The 20,657-nt window shown below is 39.1% G+C and overlaps 1 protein-coding gene across 4 annotated transcripts in view; it reads left to right on the plus strand.

The window, feature by feature from the left end:
- gramd1ba (GRAM domain containing 1Ba) overlaps window positions 1-20,657 on the plus strand; it is a 108,156-nt gene that overhangs the window by 35,818 nt on the left and 51,681 nt on the right. Inside the window, exon 1 of one of the 4 annotated variants that reach the window (XM_079805283.1) lies at window positions 8,878-9,181. The exons of 2 other annotated variants lie outside the window; for them this stretch is intronic. In XM_079805283.1, coding sequence (XP_079661409.1) covers window positions 9,159-9,181 — 23 coding nt within the window. In that variant the 5' untranslated portion in view covers window positions 8,878-9,158. Of the gene's footprint in view, window positions 1-8,877; window positions 9,182-20,657 lie in introns of those variants that run through there. One more of the 4 variants, XM_079805282.1, reaches the window with a different exon arrangement.

Below are 20,657 nucleotides of genomic sequence, written 5' to 3' on the forward strand. Positions count from 1 at the left end.
TTGGCCAGTTTCCGCAGGCCTGCTGGAGTCTGAGTTCCTCATCTGCTCTTCCCCACTCAAACCCCCAGAGACCCAGCAAGGGCAAAGGAACATGTTGACATAACCCATTACATGTGCAATGCTGATATTTCACATCAGTACTGGACGCTGGGAAATTCTAGGAGCGCTGCAGATGAAACGATATGCTTTAAATTATGGTGTAGATTTGTTCATATTTGAGCTGCATTTGCAATTTCTTTAATTAGACATCAAACACCTTTGGCACAAACATCTCAAACAGATCTTATAAGAATCAGCATATGGATTTATGAAAGGATATGTCATAACATTTCCACCACATTATACAATTGAATCCCAAGGTGCACTGACATTTAAAAAGTCCAAACTGAACTCAGATAAAATGTTTATTTATACATCATGCATGTATTCACATTCAGAGCCTGTGATGGAGCTGTCCATTCAGCACCACTGTGGCACGTACACACTCTGATTGGCCAGTGCTTTTAAAATGACTCATTCTGATTGGCCAGTCCTCTGTGGTCTCATGCTGAGAATTTATTGGATCTTGTATATGATCATAGACTGTGGGATTTAACAATGCAAAACGAGAATTATATGACCATATTTATATGACCATAAGTGTCTCTCTCTATGCCTCTCTCTTTCTGATGTGTCCCAGACCCCTAGTCCACATTTGCATATTATATTCAATTCATTTTTTTTTTTGGTTTGTTTTTTGAGAAGCAGTTGTGTAACCAAGAGAAAATTATGCATCGTAGGTGCATTCACACTGACAGCGATTAAATCACTGGAAGTCATGCAATCTTCACTGTATGTGCTTCCGTATTGCATCACTGTGCATTTGCATAACAGTGTATTTTTGTTATAACAGTTGTTGTCCCTCATGTGGCCCTTAAATCACTAACACTCATTGAAACTTTCTGTCATTTTGACGCTGCAGATCGCTTTGTGTGAACGCTTCTCATATATTTTCATTAATGTGTGACTATGATTTTGCCAAGTAGGATTCGTGCCAGATTCTGCATCTTTTGTTTGTCCATCATGTCATTTTTTGTAAACTTTGTATATACTTTCCTGACCCCAAAAATCTGAGGAAAATGACAAGTTAGAATGCGATTCATGCCCCAAAACCAAACACATATCCCTAAAATGTTATTGGTTGATGTAAATGTTATTCTGAGACCAACAAGGATTCAAGAACATGTCTGTAGTAAAGTTAGTTCGTGTGGGAAGAAGGAGGTGGGAACCGGCGAACATTTAAAAGACTTTAATAAAATAAATCAACAAAATAAAATAATCGACGGCATCCCCTCATGGACAACTGCCGCCTACGTACAAAACTAACATAAACAAAACACAACATAAAATTCCAGGACTGGCCCTCTCTCGTCCTCCACTGATGTCAGTCCTCCATATATGTCTCCGGGCTCCCTCATGAGAGGACTCGAGAGATCGGTGTGATTCGCAGGTTTTCTCATTCTCAATCACCCACCGGTCCCGCTCGCTCCTCCCACGCCCCTCACCAACCTCGCCACATACCCCCAACACCCCTTGTAGGCTGGGGAGTACCCCACGACTACGCCTACCCCCCACGTACAAAACAAACATAAACAAAACACAACATAAAATTCCAGGACTGGCCCTCTCTCGTCCTCCACTGATGTCGCTCCTCCTTATATGTCTCAGGGCTCCCTCATGAGAGGACTCGAGAGATTGGTGTGATTCGCAGGTTCTCTCATTCTCAATCACCCACCAGTCCTGCTCGCTCCTCCCATGTCCCTCGCCAACCTCGCCACATACCCCCAACACCCCTTGTAGGCCGGGGAGTACCCCACGACTACGCCTACCCCCACCCCCCAATCCCCCCAGCCCAATCTCTGCGTCCGGGGATATAGGCCGGCGAGACGAGAGAACAGGAGACGGAGACCCAAGAACGACCGGACGAGAGAGTGAAGAGAGGAAAAAAAATTATAAAAACTATTGGTCCGGTTCCCTGACACACTACCGCTGGGTCATCAGCCCGCTGAGAGGCTCTTCCTTGCGGTGCCATGTGATGGTACTGGACTCTCGGTGGACGGCTCGATCCTCTTCCCCCTGGCGGCCGGCGGTGGCTCCTCCTGTCGAGGGCAGCCGGCAGCGAGTCCTGCGCTCCCTGCTCCTCCCCAACATGGTGGACGGCAGCAGGTGGTGCTCATTCTCAATCACCCACCGGTCCCGCTCGCTCCTCCCATGTCCCTCGCCAACCTCGCCACAATGTCCTACTTTGAAAATCATTGTTGCCATGTTGTGTGTATTTAAAGGGTGCATAACACACAGTTTCTGCCAGTCTCATGTTAATCTTGAATATCTATAGAGTAGTATTGCATCTTCATATCTCCAAAGAGTCTTTAGTTTTATCATATTTATAAAAGACAGATACACTATACCGATTCTTTCCGAAAATAGCCGAACTCGTGAAGGGGTCCAGTGGGTGGGGCTAAAGAGACATGAGCACACACACACAAACACAATACATCATCGCATTATCCCTGGATAACTTTCAATTCCTTATACGTTCCTGTTGTTTACATTATATGCACTTACATGCCGATTGCCAACAAAACAGACATTTGATGAAGTTTCACTCACCGCCTGCGGTTTAGACTCATGTCCGGGAACAAACAAACACACTTGCAGAACTCTGTTGCTGCTCCGGAAAAACAAACTGCATCCACTGTTTCCTTAACGCTGGGTTATTTGGGAAGCTGAAGTCAAGTCAAGTCAAGTCAACTTTATTTATATAGCGCTTTTCACAAAGTAGATTGTTTCAAAGCAGCTTTACAGTGTTAAACAGGAAAATAATGCAGGATAATTTTTTTCAGCCGCATAGCCACTCCGGAAAAAACGCTGATGTCATCAGCCCATCTCAACCATCACACAGCGACAGTGTGGGCTTTAGATCAATAATTCGATCAGTAATTTAGTTTAAATGGTTAATTTAGTTTATTATTTAGATTTATTTCGATGTTTATTTGAAAAATGTAGTGTCCCCAACTGAGCACGCCAAGCCAGAGGCAACAGTGGCAAGGAAACCAAAACCCCATCAGGTGACCTAATGGAGAAAAATAAACCTTGGGAGAAACCAGGCTCAGTCGGGGTGCCAGTTCTCCTCTGGCCAATTAACAAACAGCGTATGATTATTATTATTATTCTGGCAGCTTTACAGCTCAGTGGTCATAATAGATCAGAATATTCGAGGGACCGGGGGCAACATGCTGGAGACGGGTTTATTGAGGATGATGTTGATTAAATAATTATTAAAGTGCAATATTCGAATGATCGGAGGCAACACGCCGGAGACGGGTTTATTGAGGATGACATATCGATTTAAGTATTATTTAATTGTAATATTCGAACAATCTCAGTCAACACGCCGGAGACGGGTTTATTGAGATGCCGTGTCGATGACGCAGTTTCAGGGGGAGTCTAATCACGGTCTCTGCAGACACTTCAGGGTCCTGTGTTGGTCTTCTCTGGGTGCAGGTCCACCATCTGAACTGGATACGGCCCGGATCCAGCTGACTGCAGTAAACCTCGGGATAAAACAGAGACTATCATTAGCGTAGATGCCATTCTTCTGATGATGTAACGAGTACATCAAGTGTTATGGGAAGTGTTCCCGGTTCCGGCTGACCTAGTTAATGCAGCCTAACAATCATTTCATTGAAAAAGTGTTTTATGTGTATGCCACAGTAAAGAGATGTGTTTTTAGTCTAGATTTAAACTGACAGAGTGTGTCTGCTACCCGAACAATGTTAGGAAGACTGTTCCAGAGTTTTGGAGCTAAATAGGAAAAGGATCGACCGCCTGCAGTTGATTTGGATATTCTCGGTATTATCAACTGGCCAGAATTTTGAGACCGCAGTAGACGTGATGGAGTATAATATGTTAAGAGCTCGCTCAAGTATTGGGGAGCTAAACCATTTAGTGCTTTGTAAGTAATAAGTAAGATTTTAAAATGTATGCGATGTTTAATAGGCAGCCAGTGCAGTGTTGACAGAACTGGGCTAATATGGTCATACTTCCTGGTTCTAGTAAGAACTCGAGCTGCTGCGTTTTGGACCAGCTGGAGTTTATTTATTAAGCGAGCAGGGCAACCACCCAGTAGAGCATTACAATAATCTAGCCTTGAGGTCATGAACGCATGAACTAACTGTTCAGCATTTTGCATTGAGAGCATGTGCCGTAATTTAGATATATTTTTAAGATGGTAGAAAGCAGTTTTACAGATGCTAGAGACGTGGCTTTCAAACGAAAGATTGGTATCAAAGAGCACACCCAGGTTCCTCACTGACGACGAGGACTTGACAGAACAGCCATCAAGTGTTAGACAGTATTCTAGGCTACTACTTGTGGAGCTTTTTTGTCCAATAATTAAAAATGCAGTTTTTTCTGAATTGAGTTGCAGGAAATTACCTGTCATCCAATGTTTTATATCAGCTATGCATTCCGTTAATCTTGTGAATCTGTAAATTTCTTCAGGGCGTGAAGAAATATAGAGCTGAGTATCGTCAGCATAACAATGAAAACTAACGCCATGCTTCCTAATGATATCTCCCAGTGGTAGCATGTACAGGGTGAAGAGTAGCGGTCCTAGCACTGAGCCTTGTGGTACTCCATACTGAACTTGCGATCGGTGTGACATATCTTCATTTACTACTACAAACTGATAACGGTCGCATAGGTATGATTTAAACCATGATAATGCAATTCCACTAATACCTACATAATTTTCGAGTCTATTCAAAAGAATGTTGTGGTCGATAGTATCAAATGCAGCGCTAAGATCGAGTAACACTAATAGAGAGATACAGCCACGATCAGATGATAAGAGTAAATCATTTGTAACTCTGATGAGAGCAGTCTCAGTGCTATGATACGGTCTAAATCCTGACTGGAAATCCTCACAGATACCATTTCTTTCTAAAAAGGAACATAATTGTGAAGACACTGCCTTTTCAAGTATTTTTGACAGAAAGGGTAGATTTGAGATTGGTCTATAATTGACTAAATCTGTAGGATCAAGTTGCGGTTTTTTAATAAGTGGTTTAATAATAGCCAACTTAAAAGTTTTCGGTACATATCCTAATGACAAAGATGAATTAATGATATTAAGAAGAGGATCTATGACCTCTGGTAGCATCTCTTTTAATAGCCTAGTCGGTATAGGGTCGAGCATACATGTTGTCGATTTTGATGATTTAACGAGTTTAGCCATTTCTTCTTCTCCTATAGCAGTGAATGAGTGTAATTTTTCCTCAATGACACTACAATGCTCTGTCTGATGTGATGCTGTAGTAGACGGCTGCATGGTTAAAAAAATGTTTCCTAATATTATCAATCTTACATGTGAAGAAGTTCATAAAGTCATTACTGCTGTGCTGTTTACAATCATCAGAAGTTGAAGCTTTATTTTTGGTTAATTTAGCCACTGTATCGAATAAATACCTTGGGTTGTGTTTGTTTTCTTCCAAGAGAGTTGAGAAATAAGCAGATCTAGCAGTTTTTACGGCCTTTCTGTATGTGATCATGTGCTCTTTCCACGAATTACGAAATACCTCTAATTTTGTTTTCTTCCAGCTGCGCTCCATTTTTCTGGCTGCTGTTTTAAGTGTGCTCGTTGTACCACGGCGTTGGACTATTTTCTTTAATCTTCTTTAAGCGCAGAGGAGCAACTGTGTCTAAAGTACTGGAAAAGAGAGAGTCAATAGTTTCTGTTGCAACATCGAGTTCTTCTGTACTATCTGGGATGCTGAGCAGATGATACTGATGAGGGAGATTATTTAAAAAGCAATCTTTAGTAGCAGCAGTGATTGTCCTGCCATTTTTGAAGCGAGGGGGCGGCTTTGCAACCTTAGCTAAATTAAGTATACATGATACTAAGTAATGATCTGAGATGTCATCGCTCTGCTGCAGAATTTCAACGGTATCAACATTTATACAATGTGACAATATTAGGTCTAAAGTATGATTATGGCGATGAATGGCTCCTGACACGTGTTGCCTAACTCCAATAGAGTTTAGTGTGTCTTTAAATGCTAATCCCAATACGTCTTTTCCGTTGTCTACATGGATATTAAAATCGCCAACAATTAGTACTTTATCTACGGCCAGTACTAACTCTGATAGAAAATCAGCAAATTCTTTGATAAAGTCTGTATTATGCCCTGGTGGCCTGTATACAGTAGCTAACACAAATGTTGAACGGGTTTTATCATGTACACTACATAGCGTTACATAAAGCACCAAAACTTCGAAGGAATTATATTTGAAACTAGACTTCTGAGTAATACTGAAGATATTATTATAAATTACAGCAACCCCTCCCCCTTTACCTTTCAGACGCGGCTCATGTTTATAACAATAATCTTGGGGGGTGGACTCATTTAAGGTAATGTAGTCGTCAGGTTTTAGCCAGGTTTCTGTCAAACAGAGCACATCTAGATTATTATCTGTAATAATATCATTAACAATAAGCGCTTTTGGGGAAAGGGATCTAATATTCAGCAACCCAAGCTTTATCAATTGTTCATCTGTATTATATCTTTTGTTTATTTGTTGGACGTCAATTACATTTTTACTGTTGAATGGTTTTGATGTTTTTTTGTATTTACTAATTCGGGGAACAGACACAGTCTCTATATGATAATATCTAGGTGAAAGAGTCTCTATGTGCTGGGATTTATCTGACTCCGGTAACATGAGACAGCTAGCAGACGGTCGGTTTAGCCAGTTTGTCTGCTTCCTGACCTGGGCCCTAGTGAGCTCTAAGACTATGTGCCAAATTACTAGAGAGAAGAGCGGCACCACCCCAAGAGGGATGGATGCCATCCTTCTTCAACAGGTCAGGTCTGCCCCAAAAACTTTTCCAATTGTCTATGAACCCTATGTTATTTTGCAGACACCACTTAGACAACCAGCCATTGAGTGATGATAGTCTGCTAACTATCTCATCACTTCTTTTTACAGGGAGCGGTCCAGAACAAAAAACAGCCTCAGACATCGTACTAGCGAGTTCGCACACCTCTTTAATGTTAATTTTGGTGATCTCCGACTGGCGAAGTCAAACATTATTAGTGCCGACGTGAATAATAATCTTAGAGAATTTACGATTAGCTTTAGCCAGCACTTTTAAATTTGCTTTGATGTCAGGTGCTCTGGCTCCCGGTAAACAAGTGACTATGGTGGCTGGTGTCTCTATCTTCACGTTCCGTGTAATAGAATCGCCAATGACTAGGGCACTTTCAACAGGATACTCAATGGGTGCTTCACTGAGAGGGGAGAACCTGTTTGATGTTCTAACTGGAACGGAAAAGCGGTTCTTTGGTCTGCGACTATGCTGCCTCACTGTTACCCAGTTTCCCTGCTGCGAGGGCCCTGCAGCCGGAACCGAAGAATGTACAGAGTTCACTAAGCTATTCGCATCCAAATCAGTGTCTAAAACTGTTACATCCTCACTACTCTCAGATAAAGTATGGATGCGTGTTTCTAATTCTGAAATCTTCTCCGTCAGCCTAACTATCTCCTTACATTTATCACATGTGAAGCCCTGTTCGCTAGCGGAGAGGCCTACACTAAACATGCGACATGCAGTGCAGGTGATAATGACAGGAGAAGACATGACTTACCGTGTTTGTTGATTAATCCAACTTACCACTTACCACAATCGTTTGCTGGACACAATTTACTAATCCAAGTTATGAACTCAGAAAAAGGGAGACCCGGGTGCAGAGATAACAAGCTAACAGGCTAGCGAAATGCTAACGTGTGATGGTGATTTAGATTAAAAGCTAGCGATGTCAAATTTAACGTGATAGGCAATTTTTAAACAATGTATGGTGATGAGTAAGTTATATTTAGCAGTAGAAGAAAGGAAATACAGACTTGAGCTACAGAGCAACAGACACAGCAGGCAGACAGGAGCAATCGATCAGGAGAAGAAATCAACCAAACTGAACAAGGTTATCGTTCGCTCACAACCAGAAACACACTTCTTTAGTGACATTGTTGATTTCGTGGTCTAAAAACAAAATGACAGCGCTGCCTACGGCTCCCATAACCCAAACGAAGCCCGTTGATGGGCGTGCTCTTGCTCTTGCTCTGGTCGACGTGCGCACGCGCTCATCTGGGAGAAGTGGCCAAACAAGGAATTCCGCCCTTTATGACCTCATACAGGGTTATACACGAAAAATGATGAAGGAGTGTATTTGGCACAAGAATACTCCGTCGTACGTCCAACTAATTTTTATTTTATTTTATTTGGCCATGTTTAGCATGATAATCCAACTCTTTAATAGTGTAAATAAGTCAGAATGCGTAAAATAGCCCCCCCTTAAGTGTGTTTGAAGACAGTGACCATAAACATTTGAGTCAGCGGTGAACACTTCCTGTTGCTTTTTACCGACAAATGTGGCCCTTTTTTCAGCGCACACTTTGAAAACGCACTTTAACAGACATTTATGTGTTTGGATAGCTTGTGGATGTTTCAGTGACCCGTCTGTGCATGTGACTAGACATTTGCAGTAATATCAGGTGTGTGTGTGTGTGTGTGTGTGACTGGAATAGAACAAGACACAAAGCAATATATTTCTCTCATCCTTATACACACTCTGCTCGCAGTGTTTATCGTCCATCTGTATTAAGGGATTAGAGGACCAGCTGTCGACAGCCCCATAGTCCCTCACACACACACAAACACACACACACACACACACAGCAGCAGTGAGACCGGACAGGAATTTCTTTGAGTCAGGAAGGAAGCAGGGGGGGAGTGGCCTGGAGGATCTGAGCATGCTCAGTGAGCACCGGATTGAGACTAGAGCCACTCATGCACTCATCTGCAGGAAGAGAGAGGGAGAGAGAGGCTGCTGCATTTCAGAGGTGCACATGAGCGCTTCACACACACACACAGAGGATGTGGAAGAATGGCTCGCCGGACACTTCCATGCTGAATGAGGCATTCTGAGTCGGGCTGATCGCCCGTGCTTGGGATCACCAGAACCGACCCGGATTAACATCCCGCTCGGGATGCCTTGGGAAAGGTGGCCCGTGAAATGGGAAGATGACACTGTGGGATCAGGACAGCCTGCACTGCACTAATGAAAGGCTTCAAGCTCGCCTGGTAAGATGGACAGACGGTCTGATGCCAACTGGTTGGCACCGTCGTGGGCCTCTCCTCTCTCTGCAGTATTCGTTTGTGTGTTTATTTCTTATTTTAGTGTCACAGGACAGAGATTTTGGCTTCATGTCCTCATCCTAAACACCTGCATTATACGGTACGGTAGGAATACGCTCTCTGCTGCTGTCAGAGATCTGCAGTGACGTGTTGGCGTCCACTTGTTAACATCAACCATGTATAGCATTGACTTGGTCTGATGACTGAATTCGACTGAATGGGCGGTCAACACAGCTGAGGCCGAGATGGTGGACTTTAATGATAAACTTTGAATGGTTATGTAACCGTGCCCTCTTAGATGGCAGAAATATTCTTCCCTGTTGGATAGTGGAAGCTTATTTTAGAGGCACTGAGTTCAAGACTTACGCAGATTAGTGTAGGAAGGGTGACAGTGCAGTTTTCCTTTTCATGGAGTGTCTTGAACCGATCCTAAAAAAATGTTTTCCCCTTTTTCTCAGTTCATATATTCTACTGTATGTCAGCAAGACAAAATGTCGCAGTTTCCTCAGAAGTCGAAGTTATTTGCGATGAAAGCGTTTACTGGTGGGGAGAATTTTTAGAAATGAGGAAAAAATTCAAATTAGCCCATATGTTGTGTTTCTATTATATACAAGTTGCTTGATTGAAGACTTTTAGTATTTTTGTATTATTTATTTTTGGATAGGCACAGGTTTTTTGGTCTTTTGTAATGCAGTACTGTGTGTTTCAATCTGATAAACATGCCAAATGAAGATTTTGGCAATTATATTACCATGCATATCTGTTGCATCAGACGTTGATACAACTGGTGCTTGAAAACCTGGGTGTTGATATGTCTTATCTGTCTGTCTGTCATCTGTGATATATAGGGCTGCAACTAACAATCATATTGATAATCGATTAGTTGGCCAATCATTTTTTGATTAATTGATTAATCCGATTTTATTAGGGGGAAAACACTATTCCACATCCTGCCCAATGCTGTCCTTCAAACAAACGTGTCAGATGAGTGCTATGAAAACACAAAAATTAACCATGGATTTACAACATATAAAACCAAAATATTAATAATAATAATAATAAATAAATAAAACGGGGTTATTGTAGTTATTCATAGTAACCACAAATTAACCATGGTTTTGCTTCAAATCCATAGTTTAACTATATGGTATTTGTGTGGTTATACAAATGGTAATCAATACACCAAAAACATGGTTTTACTATAATAAATCCATGGCTAATTTTCGTAAGGGTATATTTGAGCTATACATTATGTGCAAAAAAGTTACGGACAGTTTAAATCCCTAAATTAAAAGTATATTAAAGAAAAACAAAAACACACAAAAAAACAGTGTTACCAGATAAGAGGAATATTCTACAGGATACACACACACACACACACACACACACACACACACACACACACACACACACACACACACACATGCACACACATTCACTATGGACACAATAACTTGTTACTATCCTTTCTTTATCCTGTAGAAGGGTCAATGACGTGACGCTAATTTTGTTTTTGTCCGTATGGTTTTTTAAAAGGGTTACATTTTGCAAATTGCTTGCATACATTCTCTTTTTTGAGGACCAAGTCTAAAATTTCTGGTTTTAAATAATTTTGAGACAATATTTGGGGGATGATTGCAAACATGTCAGTGTGGTGTAACCGTAAAAACTTTGTACCAAATAAATTATTTTGTTTAGAAAAATACCATATCAGCTAGTTTGGCATAATCCGACATTATAACTATTTAATAGTAAATAAAAGTAAATGGAACACCATTGTTCAGAATATTATAATAAATTTGGGGAATCATGTGAGTCAAGTCAAATTCCTTTAGTGTCAAGGTGGTGTAACCACTATTCTATTTGTTAATATTTTGCAAGAAGACCATGTTCAATAACAATTTTTACATAATTTGTCAAATATTATTTAGAAAACAGGTGGTTTTAGCATATGTCCCACCAAATATTGCAAAAACGCACTAAAATGTACATTTAGGGATAACTCTAATACAAAAGTATTTATTTCTATGAGTACACTTACATGCCATCTAGGTGGATAAAATATAATATTTCTCATTCTTTGGTAATTACACCATTTAACATTTTCAGGTACATTAACTTTCATTAAAAAAATGGTGCAAATGTCATTTTTAATGACATAAAATCAACATAAATATATATATTTTAACATACCTGGGGCATGCAAACACTTTTTACATTGTTTTTACAGTTACAACTCTCATAAAATACTTGAATTACATGTTGACTCTTAAACCTAAATTTAGCGCCCAACAGCAAATATTTCAGCGAAATTAATGTATTTGCACTTAATGCAGACTGTCAAAGCGCATGACAGGGTATGTTAAACACTGATGCATTAGCTTGAAGCTTAAAATAAAGAATACTCATGTTTTGGGCAGCATGGATCACGCACCTTTCCCGGAGCAGCTCTCTCTGTTTTCGCTCCACAATTTTTAGATGCATTTTGTCCATGCGTTATTCAGTGCTGTAATTTGGCGCGACTGGTGGAAGTTTTCCGTGCACAGAGGGCAGACCCGACTAATAGATCCTGACAATCGTTGACGAGGATTTTCGTTATTGATTATTCTCGATTTTATCGATTAGTTGTTGCAGCCCTGGTCATATACCTGTCTTTCTATTTTCATTTTCATTAAAGCATTATTTTGTTATTATTTAGTTCATTAAAATGGACAGCTTGGTTCTTGAACCATCAGGTTGTTGATCTGGATCTTGGCCTAGTCTTGTCCTATTCTGAGGTTTCCGAGACACTTCCCTTGTTTGCCATTGGTCAGACAAAGAAATATTCCCATCCCAAATATCATTGGTTGTGGATGGAAATTAGACCAATACTAATAATCAGGGCTGTCGATTTAACATGTTAATTGGATTAATTAGTTACGGTAAAAAATGATGCGTTAAAATTATTAATGCAGTTAACGCACTTGCCCCGCCTCTGACTTATTTAGATCATCTAACATCATTCAGTTTATTGATGAAGAATATGATGCAGGGCAACAACTCAATGTGTGATGAAGCCTATAGAATGCAGTTAGAATGTACATAAAATTAAAGCTATGAGGCAAAAATGCCCCTGTTGAGGGCGTTTTTACACTGGGCATGTTTGTTGTGGCACGATGGTTCCCACCTGTGCTATGCACAAATACACTGCATGTTCACTCTCGCTCGTATCCAAGGTAGGAATGGCTCAATACCACAGTTGTGGCTTCGGTAGGGTACCACAATCTAATACCGAAGTACCGATATTAAACCGATACCATACAGGGTCTGAATTTTAGTCACGGGTATTGTGCATAATTTAAATTTAATTTGGGGTTTATGAAGCGGGAAATTACCGCAAATGTGCGGTACCACTTGTGAGAAGTAATTTCATCAACTCCCTTCTCTAGCTCTCAAAATTAGCAAATTCTGGCTTCAGACGACTTTGCACCTGCACTATAAAAGCAATCTGCGCCCTCAGATTCAACACTTTCGCTGTCGTTTCGGGAGAGCTGACGGAAATCACTTGCCCACGTCTTATTAAACCTTGCCAATTTGAACATGCAAGCGATTTTATAGCATTTCGTAATACATGGTATGGGAGCTCTTTGAGAGTTTTCTTTGCGCTCATACCAACAACAACACAAAATTACGTCAAAAATGTCCATCTTTAGTGAGTAGTTACATAAACACAGTTTGATATGTCTTTCGCGAATGTAAATAGTGCAATATGCGTGCAAATATTATGAAATCTAAACGTCATTGGTTGAAACGAACGCTGGAGATTTCATTATATTTAACCGATACAATCTTATGTATGTGTGTTGATCAGTGTTAAAAGAAAATAAATGTCTGAATTAGATTGTTTGAATTATGCACTCACCTGTCGATCTCTTAATGTCTTTTACAAGACAGGAATGACAAGTGACAGATGCTTGGCAAGGTTTGAGGGTTCTTCAGCAGTTTTATAAGCAAAGTAATTCCAAATTTCATCCCTAATCTAAGGTAAATCATCAACACTATCATCCATTTCATGTGTTTTATTGAACTAAATACATTGTCATCTGATAAAACGCATGCGCAGGTTACATTTCTTGCACGCTCGAGTCTGTGTTGCTTTCACATTCACATGAATCACGCCACAGTTTTGAGTGCAAGTTGCGCAACAGAACCATTTACATTTACCATTTTCATAAAGAGAACCATTTACTTCACTCCTGAATGAACGGAATGAATGAATGAATGAGTGACTCAATTAGACATTTACCGCCACCTACTGCAGTTTATTATTTAGAGTATAATTTCTATATTAATAAAAACAAACATTAAAGGTATAGTTCACCCAAAATATTTTTTTACACAATAGTGACTTTAAATTATCTTTTGGGAGTAATTTGTCTGGCAAATTTGATGTGCGATTAATTTAACCACATTGTGTAATTAATTATATTTAAAAAATTGAATCGCTAGACAGCTCTATTAATAATATGATACACTCTAAAAGATGCTGGGTTGTTTTAACCCAAATTCAGTTCATATATGGTCAAACCCAACCGTTGGGTTTAAAATGTAATGTGAAAATGTAACCCAATGGCTTGGTTTGTCCATATTTGACAATATTCTAATTCTAATATATACCATGGTATTGAATCAATTCTATTCATATACAAAGGTATTTTACTGATATTTTATTTAATGGAAATAACATATTATATTATTGCCATTGTACCCATTACAAAAACATGAATTACTTTTTCAAAGTATTTTTGTAGGTAGCGGCTCTGCGGTAACTGTGTGGACAGTCTCAGCATCTGTGTGCTGCTGTGTCCTCCGGTGGGACTGTTAAATGAGCACTGCAGAGCGCGCCCTTGCATCGGATCACTCACTGTGTCTGTCAATGTGTGTGTTTACTGCAGTGGACACCAAGAGACACGTTGGTCTTTAATTATGAGTCCCTCATTAAAACTCCCAGATTTACTGCTTTTCTTGCCATTTTGTTTACTTTTATATGATTTCCTTAAATAATCCTGTTTTGATAATCCAGATTTATAATGTCTGATTAGTAGGATACAGTATAAAGAGGCAGATCACATCACCAGCTCCCTCTCTAGTGCAGTCTGTCACAGACGAAGAATACTAGCATGTTTAAAGAGGTTCAATAACGGCCCTTTTTACAAGATGTAAAATAAGTCTCTGATGTCCCCAGAGTGTGTATGTGAAGGTATCCTTACCCCATAGATTTTTGTTAGCATGTTAAAGTCATTTTCTGAGAGTGAACAGCCGAGTGTGAAGCGGCTGGGATGAGAATCAGCACCTCCAAGTCTGAGGCCATGGTTCTCAGGTGGAAAAGGGTGGCTTGCCCACTTCAGGTTGGTGGAGAGTTCCTGCCTCAAGTAGAGGAGTTCAAGTATCTTGGGGTCTTGTTCACAAGTGAGAGAAGGATGGAACGGGAGATTGACAGATGGATCGGGCTTCTGCTGTAATGCAGTTGGTGTACCGGTCTGTCGTGGTGAAGAAGGAGCTGAGCTGTAAGGCGAATCGCTCGATTTACTGGTCGATCTACGTTCCTACTCTCACCTATGATCATGAGCTGTGGGTCATGACTGAAAGGACAAGATCCCGGATACAGGCGGCCGAAATGAGCTTTCTCCGCAGGGTGGCTGGGTGCTCCCTTAGAGATAGGGTGAGAAGCTCGGTCACTCGGGAGGAGCTCAGAGTAAATATCTTTTAAATAAATACTTTGGTTGATTTCTTATGGTTAATTTGTCTCATGTGAAGTAGAGGTCAAGTGCATTGAATTGAGGAATACAACATTTCAAGCTGTGTCGTTTTGTCATTTGTGCTGTAGTAGGTCTGCTGGGTATTCTATTCAAATTTTGCCTACTTTTAAATGATAGTGGTGTAAAGCTTTTAGTTTTTTATTTTGAAGGCATTCCAGAGATAAATGCAACAGTAACGATAGGCTGTTTGTTCCAGACATTGCCATGTATTACACCGTCCTGAGCAGATTACATGCCTATTTTAAGCAGACGTGTGCTCTCTCTCTCTATCTCTTTCTCAGTAACTATTTTGATTTGAACTATTTTGATTTGATTCACAGATTCATGATTTGATTTAAACTTATTATAATTATGTTGTTTTCCTGTTTCTGTGATGTTGTGAGAATTTTCTGCTTATTCTTAAATTTATGACTCCACTCTGATGTGACCCATATCGATTCTCTGACCCAACTCTGATCTGATTTTAATCTAATTTGAGTCGAATCTAAATTAATTGTGATCTTATCTAACTTTGCGACTGATCCAATCCAATCAGACCTTCATCTGATCTCACTCATATGATTGGACGGTGATCAAATGTGGTGTTGACAATTTGACTGTAATGTGTTTCTGATCTGAATTCATTTCGATCTCATCTGACATCTAATTGACTGCTGATCCAATATTTATTATCAGATCATGATTAGATCAGATCAGATCTAATCTGATACATTTGTATCATACCCAGTGGTGGCTGGTTTTAAAATGGTGGCACACACAATTTTAGTGGTCGGATTCCCTCCCAATGAGTATTTTAAATTGGCTTTTTTTTGTCACTTTTAGACACAAATTCTACAGAAAACTACACATACAAGAAGACAATATGAATATAATTTCACTCACCTTATGTCCTTTAAATGTCCATGTTAAAAGAGCCTATATTTTAGCTTGGGGTCTTCCTTCATTTTTAATTCGTAGCTGTTGTTCGAATGGTAGTTTGATAAATTTGTTTGAGATAAAATGTTCATTATCTCTCCACTCTCCATACGTAGTTGGAACATCAGCGGTAGCAGTTCAAACTAATATCACGTAATTTACATCTTTTCGATATACCAAGGAAGGCTAGCATGCTCTGCCATGTTTCTTTTCTAATCTCTCCTAATCACTGAAAGTGAAATACTCGATGTGTCTGGCAAATTTCTTTACCAACTGAGGCACAAGTCTCTGCGCACTGTGCGCCCCAGCATGTGCTGACCCCGATCTGTGATTTTACGTGGCCTGTTGCTGTTGCTGTTGATCCCAATTGCTTCCATGTTGTTATAATACCACTAACTGTTGACCGTGGAATATTTAGTTGTGAGGAAATTTCACGAATGGACTTGTTGCACAGGTGGCAACCTATCACGGTACCACGCTTGAATTCATTGAGCTCCAGAGAGCGACCCATTCTTTCACAAATGTTCGTAGAAGCAGTGTACATGCCTAGGTGCTTGATTTTATACACCTGTGGCCATGGAAGTGATTGGAACACCTGAATACAATGATTTGGAGGGGTGTCCCATACTTTTGGCAATAAAGTGTACCTTGGCATCATTGCATTATTGATGACACATTATCTTCATTATCTCATATCACATTATCTCTCACATTACTCTACTAAAGAAAAAAAGAAAAATAAAGCTTGGGTTTTATTTCAGAAGCAAGTTTTGTTTTTAATTTAATGTAATAAAGAAACTAGTTTCTGCTACCTTTCTATCTGTACTCGATTATGGTGATGGAATGTATTAATTATTTACATACTGGATGCTGTTTACACTCTAAAATATGCTGGGTTGTTTTAACTCAACTTTGGGTCAAATATGGACAAACCCAACTGTTGGGTTATAAATTGAATTGAAAAAATGTAACCCAACGGCTCCGTCTGACTATAACTCTCTCCAATCAAAACTTGGTATGGAACATTTTAAATCTATTATTCGACAACTGGAAGATGACTGAGTGGTTTGTAATTGTTTTGTAAGTGTTTTAGTTTGTTGATTTTTGATCAAGGTTGGGAAGGTTTTCTAGAGGTTCGGGTTGCGATTCTTCAGAGGTTCTTCACCGGTTCTTTGACTAAGGTGCTAAATAGCACAGCTGAAGAACCACTGAAGCACCCAAATTGGTGCTATATAGCACAAAAAAAGGTTCCCCTATGATTACGAGCCAAGAACCATTTTTGGTGCAATATAGAACCTTTTTTTTTTAGAGTGTACAGTATTTCTAGAAGCAAAATAATAATAATAATACTGACGCTCAAGAAGGCAACATGATGCGTTAAGATCTGGGGTGTGTAAACTTTTTGAACTGGATTAGCAGGGTCAATTGTACTCATTTTGTCTTCTGGGAAACATGTCATTAGACAAAAAAGATCTTTAAACAAAATAAGAAAAATGTACACATCCTGTTCAAAAGTTATGTTTTGCATAACTGCATAACTGCTCTTAATGCATTGTGTTTTATGGAAGCTTGTTTCCGCCGCTAAATGTAAAAATTAAAAAGGTAATTGTGACTTTTTATCTCACAAATCAGACTTTTTTTCTCCCTTTATTTATTTATTTATTAAAGATGCAATTCTGAGAAAAACATTAGTCTTTTCCCCCTTTTTTGGATCTCACAATCTCACAATTTATTCCACAATTCTGACCTTTTTTTATTGTTTTTAATGATTTAAACTCACAATTGTGTTATAAAGTCAGAATTGTGAGATAAAGTCGCAATTACCTTAATTTTTTATTAAAGTCGCAATTCTGTCGAATTAAGTCTTTTTTCCCCTTTTTTTCTTTTTTTTCCTCAAAATTGCAAATTTATATCTCACAATTCTCAGAAAAGAAATTGTGAGACATAATCTTGCAATTGCAAGAAAAAAAGTCAGATGAATGATTAGAATGATGTCTGAATGATCATGTGACACTGAAGACTGGAGTAATGATGCTGAAAATTCAGCTTTGCCATCACCATTGTTGAGGAGTAACTAGTTACATGTAACGGAGTTACGTAATTGAATTACAAAATAATTGTAACTGTAATCAGCTACAGTTACTGAGAAAAAAATGTGTAGTTAAATTGCAGTTACTTAAAATGTTAACGACTACAAAGGCCTGGAAGCTTTAGGTTACAACCTGTCTGAGAGTTGCCACTAGGGATGCAACAATACAGTTAGTCCACGGTTCAATACATACCTCGGTTTTTAACCACGGTTTTCGGTTCGGTTCTGATGGCTTGTCACATCAGTTTTTTGCTATTCTATTCTTAAGCGACAGGAACAGCAAGAGGTTAAGGAGAAAAAAAGACTATTTTTTAATTGCAATACTCTTTCTTTATTTTACTTAAAATAATTGAAAAACCTTACTTAAACTTAAAACTTTACTTAAAAAAAAACCTTGTACACATTCCTAGTGTATTGTATAATATAAATATATATATATAAAGATTTACACTGGCACCTCAGAGCTGAACAGCAGCATTTAAGTATGAAATTGAATGAATAAATGTAAAATTAAAACACTACATAGACTTCACTATAAAATGTACATTGATTCTTATTAAAGCTACTGTATTAATGTTTTTCAGTCAAGAGCAGTGAGTGATTTTCTCTTTGTCTTTTGTTGTTGTATTAACATTAAATGGATAGTTCACTCAAAAATGAGAAATGAATACAGATTTGGAACAATATTAGAGTGAGTAAATAATGATATCATTTTAGAGGTGAACTGTCCCTTTAAGGACAGTTCAGACTGCCCTGCTGTCAATGCAAGTCCTGCGTGCATCTAATACAGACACGCGCCGATTTTACTTTCACTTTAGACATAACCGACTGTGTTTATGTTAACCTTGTGTGTATTTGACAGTATTAGTGAAGTAAGACGACTTAGTCCAGTAATCACGTGTTTGACAAGCGTTTAGTGCGCATGCTCGGAAAAGCGCATGTTAAAACCGCGCACACGCCGACAAGGCTTTAAAACGCATGCAAATAATGAAATTTCGTGATTGTGAATAACTATAGTGTTCCGTGAGTATAACTCTACCACTAACGTGTGATGTGAATGTATGTCGCGTTGCTCAGTATATTGGGATGGAGGCAAATGATAGAATTTGTAGAATAATACTTAATTAAATGCAAAACCGAAAAAAAAAACGCAATTCACAGGCGCGTACTGAATATTCAATATTATATTGAGAATTGTGGCATCCCTAGTTGCCACCATGGCGAGTGATAAAAATGTGTTCCAGTGCTGGAAATTTAAAAATCTACATTTAACCTTTAACATTTAACCTCAAAGTGAAAAGAAGTCTGATTTTGTGGTGGCTGTGCTTTAAAATGTAAATATTATAATATTAATTAATTCAAGTGATGAAGGATTACTTGAATAAAGTAATTGAAATAGTTGCACTACTTATTGCATTTTAAATAGGGTAACCTGTAATCTGTAACCTATTACATTTGCAAAGTAACCTTCCCAACACTGGCCATCACATAAACTCATAAAACTCTCCTTAAATGTAAATCTATACAGTTTTTTGCCTCTTTTATCATCCACCAGGTATAAATGATTAAGTCTGATTGCTTAAAAAAAAAAAAAAAAAAAACAGCATTCCCCTTCAGCAAGACATTGAGGTATCATTCACACAAATACATTTTGTGACAGTTGTGGCAATTTTTTTCCCTATATACTGTTGATATGGCAACTACTAACACTAAGTTTCGTCATCCTGGCATGTGTGGACATTTTTAAACCATGTGTGTTACAACTAACCCCGTGCCACGTTCTCCCCCTCAGTACAAGCTATCCAGAGAGTATTTGTAAAATATCTGTGTGATTGTTCTGAGTCATTATTTTCCTGCTTATCACTGTAAAGCTGTTGTGAGACATTCTGTAGCGCTATGTTAATAAAGGTGACTTGATTTGATTTGATTGTGGGCAGGATTTGATGGCATCACAGGAGTGAAGAGAGCAAGCATGAGTGAGTGAGAGAGGGGAGTGATGTGATTGGGGGAGGGGTAGAGAGCCAGAGATTGGCTTGTTGACGTTCGTTCAGGCTGCTGACGTGAGTGGCTTCATTCAAGAAAGCCATGAATATTAAATCAACCCCAGCCGCCACACTGCGGTGCACAGCAGTCGTTTCTCACACCAGCTCGACGTCCTCTTGCCCCTGACGGAAAGATAGAGAAGGACTAACAGAACAGCAGAGGAACCTAGCATGTAGAAGAGCGAGGAATTGGGATGAAAGGATTGCATGAAAGAACAGGGATGCTGAGACGATAAGCTCCACCTCTTCTCTCCTCACATCACTCCATCCTCACGCTGCAGATGCACTGAATGAATGAAGCAGAGCTGAAAGCTTTCGTGTTGCCTCTCATGGCCACCAGGTTTGTCAATGTGTGATTTTTGCATTAAAATCATGAAGGGAAGTCATTTGCATGATCCATTAGCTACACTTTCCAATATTGTAGTTCTTATTAATGTTTTTACCACCTTGTAATATATAATAGTAGCATTGATATTTCATCCAATTTCAAGCAGATTGTTTTAGAAGAGTAATGCATTGCATTTGCTGCATACTGCATATTGTTTTTTGTATCACAGGAGTGTTTTCACCTTTTCAAC

The sequence above is a fragment of the Gobio gobio genome (assembly GCF_949357685.1).
Source record: "Gobio gobio genome assembly, chromosome: 22".
Lineage (NCBI taxonomy): Eukaryota > Metazoa > Chordata > Actinopteri > Cypriniformes > Gobionidae > Gobio > Gobio gobio.